The sequence below is a fragment of the Cygnus atratus genome, chromosome 20 (assembly GCF_013377495.2).
Source record: "Cygnus atratus isolate AKBS03 ecotype Queensland, Australia chromosome 20, CAtr_DNAZoo_HiC_assembly, whole genome shotgun sequence".
Taxonomy (NCBI): domain Eukaryota; kingdom Metazoa; phylum Chordata; class Aves; order Anseriformes; family Anatidae; genus Cygnus; species Cygnus atratus.
In genome coordinates, this window is record NC_066381.1 from 7,282,159 (window position 1) to 7,290,100 (window position 7,942).

General features: G+C 49.4%; 1 protein-coding gene across 1 annotated transcript in view; it reads right to left on the minus strand.

The window, feature by feature from the left end:
* SSH2 (slingshot protein phosphatase 2) overlaps positions 1-6,524 on the minus strand; it is a gene marked incomplete at its 3' end in the record, with an annotated part of 86,923 nt that extends 80,399 nt beyond the window's left edge. The window contains exon 1 of the mRNA XM_035561197.2: positions 6,447-6,524. Coding sequence (XP_035417090.2) covers positions 6,447-6,509 — 63 coding nt within the window. The remainder of the gene's footprint in view (positions 1-6,446) is intronic.
* Between the last annotated feature and the right edge of the window lie 1,418 nt (positions 6,525-7,942).

The window sequence follows — 7,942 nt, forward strand, 5'->3', positions numbered from 1 at the left end:
GGGCGTCCTTGCAAGGACAGCAGGAGCTTCCAGCACACGGGTCCTGAGAATTGGGCTGCAAAAACTGCCCTCCCACATCAGCAGAGGGGAGCTGCGCTGCCATACCAGGAGGATGTGGTTTGTTGTGGCTGCAGAACGAAACCTTGAGCTGCAGGCTGTGAGCAGGAGCAGCTACCCAGAGCTAAGCTGCCCAAAGGCTAGTCTCTTTTTTTTTTTTTTTTTTTAAATTTCCCAAGACAGAAGAGTTGCAGCTATGGATCTTTCAGGATTTTATTCCAAGTGAGTTGAAATCCTCCAGCATCGCCCCTGCGTGAAGGCAGTCCTCTCAGGTTAAACTTCTTCCAGCAGACTGGTTTTTGAATGGCAGCCTTCATTCAGAAAGCACTCTTCTCTTAAGTAAACGTTTCATTGACTCGGAATAACTGGAGATAGCACGCAGCACCCCGACCCTTTCACCCTTCTTTCACTGCTTTAGCAGCAAGGATCAATAGCGGTCAGACGAGGACTCAGCATTGCAGCCCGTCTGCATTTTCAAGTGACAAATTCCTTGTCAAACAAGAATTTAAGTACAGCTGCAACTCAGGAGGCAACGACTTCAGCGTACTTCCACTCCCTCTGTTTCCACGTAACTTCATATTTTGGAAGATGCAACTGAGCTGTGTAGCAGTTTTATACAAAGTGCCACAAACGGCACCACGTTCAGTACATTAAGGAAAGGCAAAAGGGGTGCAAGGACAAAACTTCCCTCAACCTAAAAAATGGTCATTTGGGGTCAACACTGAAGAACATTGACAAAGTGCTACAAGAAGCCTGACTTTTCTGTGAAAAGCAGGTTCAGCTTCTAGGCAAGCTACCATAGCTTCTGGCTGGACTTCACCGGTCATGCCAAAAATACTCCAAAGCTGACAACTTGTAAAGCGATGTTCCAGTAAATAAAAACATGGAGAATAGAGGAGAAGGGGCTGCCAACTTTGCAAAAATGGTCCTATGATCCTCACTGAGATTCCGGTTCAGCTTTCCTCATCCTCCTCAACTCCAAATACTGTTCTCAAGCTAAAAGAGGACCTTGCATTTCATGCAGACCTCCAGGAGAGCCTGCTGTGTGTGTACGCGCGAGGCAACGAACCTTCAGGAGAAGGACGGGCCTGTTGACACCGTAAGTTTGTCTAAAGCAGAAGTTTGTCTAAAGCAGGCAGCAGCACATCCTCCACAGCTGCTGCCTTTGAGAACTTCAGGTACTGGCATAGCTCGTTGCAAAGACTGAAAAACATCAGCTGATGAAAAACAGCAAATAAGAGATGACAGCAGCTTTATATACAAGGCATTTCTAGGTCTATTAAATGGCTCATAAGAAACTACTGTTCTCCTAGCTACACGGGAGTCCCCTCCAAAACGCAGCTCTCCACAACCTTATACAGGCAGAAGCTATCAAGATCTTAACTGAAAAAAAAACTTCTCCAAGATAGAGACTCGACCTGTCAATGATCAAGTGAGCTCACAATTATCACGTTGCTTAACAGTAACCGCAGGACCAGAGGTAAAGAAGCGTTATATTTAGCTTCCCCATAAATAAGTGGGAAAATATTTCCTGCGTGTTCCTCCAGCACGGAGCTCTCAGGCAAAACAAGACAGAGACTCCCAACCACATTTGCAGGACTCTGCTTCCTGCTCAAGCTGTTCCCCTGGGATTAAGGAGGGGAAGCCGAACGGTTTATATTTTCATCTGCTTTAAAAACTTTTTTTTTAAACCGTGCATTTTAGAACAACATATGCAGCGTAGCCTCTCTTTCTGGGTCAGTCGCTCCCTTCCATAAAAGCATATTGTGTCCCTCAGGGTAGGGAAGACAAGTGAACTGCGAGAGGCAGGCTGCCTGCCCAGCTTCTTCACTTCCAGAAAGATAAGTATTAGGCAGAGGAAAGACAGCACTTAAAAGGAATTACAGCTTTTGTTCTGTGCATAAAATTAATTTATAAAGGCAAGTTTCAACCTATTATTTCCCATTCCACATAATTATCAGAGGTCTTTTGGAAAGCTACAAAGAGCTCAAGAGCCGCTTTTCACTGCTTGCATCACCACGATGACGCAGATTTGCTGCTAGCCTGGTGACTGACGTTACCCAACAACATCCAGGGCCTTAGATAACACGGCTCACAAAGGATTTTGAGGCAGGCATCTTTTACCAGTAATTCTCTGCTTTAGCCAGGCTGCTTTCATGCTGCTCGTCCTTAGAGCTGACGACGTGACTGCTGTGCCCACCCTCAGCTACGCAGTGAGCAATAGAGACACCCCGGGTTGGTCAGGGTGAGACTCCTGCAGTTTAACAGCAAGGTTTGTTCAGAGACGGTTCATTGCTTAGAGATACAAACAGCCAAATTAACTTAAAACTGACACGTAAACAAGTATCAACAGCTGCCTTGCACAACAACGCACGCACACCACCAGCCCCAGCAAAACAGACTATTCCCTTTTAAAAGGTTACATTTTGTTTAACAATGGTGAGCAATTTTTTTCTGGTTTAAGTTTCCAAGCAAAGGTTATATCAAGTTAGACCCATTGCGACTTGACTTCTTTTTGTCCACTATCGTACGAGTTGCCAAGAGAGCACCCAGACAAAATACGTTTCCATACGTTGCCACTGAAATGAGAATGCTAGAAGGGACGAACGGGAAAACCCCACCACTTGCACGGCAGGAAATACGGCACAGACACTGGGAGCAGAGTCAGAGAATCTCAGGCGTGGGGAGGACACAAAGAGGCCAGTTTCTTCAGATCACCCTAGCAGAGCTCTGACTGCAAGCCTGAGGGGCACTTGTGAACGAGGTGGTTTTTTATTCCCCTGCTTTTGTTGATAAGGAGACCGCCGTGCCCATCTGCTGTAACCCAGCTGCGTGCTCCCAGGGCCCTTCTTCTCTCGGACACAAGTCCTCCTTCTCGCAGACAGACGGGAGATCTCCCCCCCCACCTAAAACCAAAACCAGGCAAACAAAAAACACACTACACACAGAGGAGGAAAAAAAAAGAAGAAATCTTTTTTTGCAGTACAGGATAAACAAAGGGTGCTGACCTGCACCAAGTGGCCTCTCTCTGGCCCCTGGTACCTGCACTTTCTGGAGCGCAGCAGCCCTGCCTTCCACCCCCTTCTGCCCCCACGGTGCTTTGAAGGACAACTGCTCTGCTCTAGAGAGGAAGGTGAAGGCTGCTGTCTTGTGTCTCCAAAGTGGCTGCATAACCAACGGCCAAAACAAACAGCTAACAGACAGCCGGACTGACAATTAAGGGAATTTCATAAGTCATCAAGTGACCAGAGAGCTGTAAATCTACAGACAGCACCGCATGAACTGTATCTGCCCTGAAATGAATGCCCACGAGATGCTCTATGGCAATGAGAACAGGATAAAGACCTATAAATAAAAGCCATCCAATTTCAGAGCGATTGAGATCAGCTATTCCCCTGAATCCATAAAAGCCAATTATGACTGTTTATAGGGCACGCTTAATGCAAAAATTCAGTTTGAGGACATCAATTTCATCCTTCTCCTTGTCTGAGAAGTTCATCTCTAAAGAACAAAAAATAAAATCCAAGCAATTTAAACGAGAATCCATTTCTGTCTTCAAAATTCTTAGCAACCTGGAAACTGACTTAGAGCCATATGCTTGCACACTTACATACGTCTTGCTTGCCCACAAGCCAGAACAGCAAGCTTCCCGCAGCCACTAGACAATCTTTCTCCACAAGGTTTCAGGCAGCAAGCTACAGCCTCATACTGCTCATCGAAATTATTTAGCAAGATGAACTTCCTTTCAAAGAGATAACTTGGAGATAAGAGTTATCAGCCCGTATAGAAGGAAGCCATCATCAACGGCTTACAAGAAACTGGTTGAAATAATTTAATATTGAAAGAATCCAGCTCCCATCAACGCGCTCGTCAACAGTGATCCATAAGAACGACAAGCATGGCAAGCTTGCAGGACCAAAGCCTTCACAAGGATTAAAAAGGCAACTGCCCTGTTCACAAGCCCTTCACTGTCTAGGAAGGATCATCGTCTGAAATGTTACTGCCATTAAGAAACAACTCAGTGAGAGGAAGATTACACGGAACAGAAGGATGGAGAAACAGCCAGCCCCAGCTATCTAACAAGAGGCTAAAAGGGCAGTCAAACCCCTAACGTGTGGTTAGGAAGTTGTGACAGGAAATGCAGAAGCTGAGAAGTATGCTCAATAGCTGTTGGGGGCAGAATATGATGAATTGCATTTCCACCTTAGACTGCAAAAAAAGAGTCTGAGAAAGAAGAAGTAATTTTGAGAAGCAAAACCAGGCCATGGAAACAGTCACACACACTTTTGCATTGGGCACTAAGGACTTGGGAAGACCAGTGGCAGAGATTATATCTTAGCACTCTGAGACTGAGGGAGAGAATATAGATAAATGCACTGAAACCTGCATTCGCTGGAGTTGTCAGGAGGGAGTTGTTTGGATGTTTAAGAACTACGTAGAACTCAAAAACTGGGACAGATTATTAAAAAGGAAGAAAAAATGTTTTCCTATTATACTGAGTGATTGTAATCAAAAGAAGCATGCGTGGTATCCTGGTCAGGAAATAGATTGGCAGTTCCAGATGGGAAATCCTTACAGAATGCTGCTAATTGCTCCCGTATATCAAATATCTAACACAGAAAAGGGTTATGCATCCAAGTGGAAGAATGAAGGACACCAAGAGAGACCTATTCTCACAACAAGATGTCTTAAATGCAAGAAGTTCATCGAAAAGGAAGAGCAGAGAAGGTAAAGAAGTCAAAAGGAGGAAGCAACTTCTGAAGTAATGTAGCACATTAGTCTACAGCAGAGAAATGCAAGTGGAAATTAATGTGTTGCTAAATAAACATATCTAAGGAGAGACATGGGAGTGAAATAGAAAAAAAAAAAGAAAGTGTTCTGACAGCTAAAATGCTGTTGGGGCAGGCAGGACCTGTCAAGTAGTTGATCTAGTTTCAGCAGAGATTACCTAACACAACAAGAAATATTTTCAGAGTAGTTGGCTTTTTTTCATCCCCACATGATGGAAGCAACTGGGATTTCACACCCTGTGTCCCCCCCAGCACTTCCAAACCTGACATAACATCAGTGGGATAATGTATGAGGTTTTTTAAGGAGAAAAGGCAACAGAGAATTAAGCATACAGAAAGTGAAAGCGAGCTTACTATTTTCATTCCCATCCTCAGTTATAATATCAGAAACAAGCTGTGCAGTCAGTAGGCAGCAGCCCAAGGGGTTAACATGCCGGACTGTACAACACACAGGCACTAAAACAACAGCCTGTCCCAAATTCAAAGAGCATGTAAAGCAAGGAGCCCTCGGAGTCGCCTGCCTCGCTTCCTGACTGAGGGCACTGCTGGGAACATCTCCTGCGTGTTTCGCCCAGAGATGTAAAATCCAGTGTTCTGTGCCAGCCTCGGGCTTCACCCAGCCTCTTGAAAATTATATGCAAGATGAAAAAAAAAATAGAAAGAAAGGAAAAAAAAGAGATATAGAAGTCGCCAAGGGAAGGGCCGCATACTGGAGATACCCAGAGGGTGCTGTCAGATTGAATCACCTCACAGCACCCGTGCCCGATGGTGCCAGCTCGCTGCCCCTCACATATACACACAAAATCAGAATTCAGCCAGGCTGCTTTATTCAACCAGGCAGAAGGGGGGACAGCACCAACCCAGGGTCCCACCACTCAGGGGGACAGCACCCACCCTCCCTGGGGACAACTTGTCCAGACTGAGGGGGGGGGACAGGGGTGACCCAGGCCTCTCCCCTTGCTTGTCACCAGGCCGCAGCGAACCAAAGGAGGGGGGATCTGAGGAGGATGACAGGGGCCAGAGGGGGCTGACGGGGGGCTTGAGGGGGTGACAGGAGGCCTGAGGAGGGTGACAGGGGGCTGAGGGGGATGATGAGGGAGCCTGAGGGGAGTGACAGGGGGCTTGAGGGGGACGATGAGGGACCCTGAGGGGAGTGACAGGGGGCTTGAGGGGGGCGACTGAGGAGGGTGACTGAGGAGGGCGACTGAGGAGGTTGACAGGGAGCTGAGGGGGATGATGAGGGACCGTGAGGGGAGTGACAGGGGGCTTGAGGGGGCGACTGAGGAGGGTAAAGGGGGCCTGAGGGGGGCGACGAGGGCCTGAGAAGGGTGACAGGGGGCTGAGGAGGGTGAGAGAGGGCTGATGGAGACGACGGGGCGCTGAGGGGGGGCGACTGAGGAGGGTGACGGGGGGCTGAGGGGGTCCGGGGGAGCTGCCCCCGCGGAGCTGTCAGGGCCGGGGGAGGCGGAGGGGGGGGAGCGCTGAGGTGAGGGGAGGGGGGGGAGCGCGATCGGTCCGTGCGCATGCGCACCGCCGCCGGCCCCTAACGGCCACCAACGGCCGCGCCGCCCTCAGCGCCCGGCGGGCGGTCGGACTCACCGAGGCGCAGGGGCTGGAGGTGGCGCTGGGGGTTGGCGAGCGCTGCACCGTGACCAGAGCCATCGAGGCGCGGCGGGGCTCCCCGTCCGGCCGGCGGGGGCCTTACTCCATGCCGAGGCGGAGGGAGGGAGGGAGGGAGGGCGGGGAGGGGAAGGGAAAGGAGCGGAGGTGGCCGCAGGGGGCAGCAGCTCCGCACCCGCCGACGGCCCGCGGCCGACTGAGGCGCTCCGGGGCTGGGCCGGCCGGGCACAATGCGGCGGCACGGCGCATGCGCCACCTGTCAGCGCGGCGCCGCCCCCGGGCCGCGGCGGAGGTTTAACCCGTGCCGTGCCGGCGCGTGAGGGCGGCCTGTCACGGCCCCGGGCAGCTGAGGGGAGCCGCAGCTCCGCCTGGCGGCTGCCTCGGCTGGGTTGGGGGAGCCGTGGGAGCTCTGTCAGGGACGGAAGGAGCCTAGAGTTCTTTTTTGTACGTCAGTGGACAACCGCAAGTACCGCAAAGCTAGTCCGATAAGCGTACGTGAGGTTTTAAGCGTGAAAATGTCCCCAGAATGAGGCGGTGCCTGGCGGTTTGGGCCCTGAGACAAAGGGCCGAATGCTATCAATGTCATCGATTTAGTTTCGGTCTGGTGCTACCAAATTTGTGGGGAGCTTGGCACGGAGGATCGCGATTGCGATCAAGAATTTCCATGGGCATCTGACAGAAACACTACCTACGACAAACAGAAGCCATTCTGAATATAAAACAGCACAAATTCTTTGTCAGAAATGTGTATTACCTCATTATTAGCCCATTTGAAGCACTCGGTTCATATTATTCTCATTTGCTCCTCAGGTTGACAGGACTGTAGGGGACTCAGACTCATTACCCCAGTATATCTACACACCACAAGACCCACGTAAGTAGCTCTTTAGGCTCTTCCCCCAGTGCCCTGCAGTCAGAATAATTAGCTGGGAGGCTCTGTGCACCCTGGAAGCTGGGCTTTTGCCACAATGAAAAAGTCAGGCTGGCTAATGAGGCATTTTGCCTCCTAGTGGACAAGAGAGGATGGAGGGCAGGCTCAGTAAGCGGGACTAAAAGTGAGCATAGAGAGTGAATTGCACAGCAAGCCAGAATCCTGGATGTGAAAGAGTCTAAAAGGACCCCCAGTAGGATTCCAGCACATGGGGAGAATAAGCAAAAAGCATAGGTAAACAAAGAGTCATTGTCCTGCATCGTACAACCATCATGTTTTTATTTTGAAACACAATATTTATGGAAAGTGTGCTAGCAGTGAACTCTGATTTATGGCACAAAGGTCAAGAAAATGCCTTCCGGATCCCTTTTAAGTTAATATCCCCCATGTTCTAAATATTCCACAACCTCCCAATAAAGCAAGATCTTTTTCTAAGCAGCCTTGTTTGGTCCCTCCCTCCCATTTATTTATTAAACACCTTATCTTTTCTGTGGGGAAATGTGCCAGGCAGATGTGTCTTTGGTGTGTCTATACAGCAGAAATG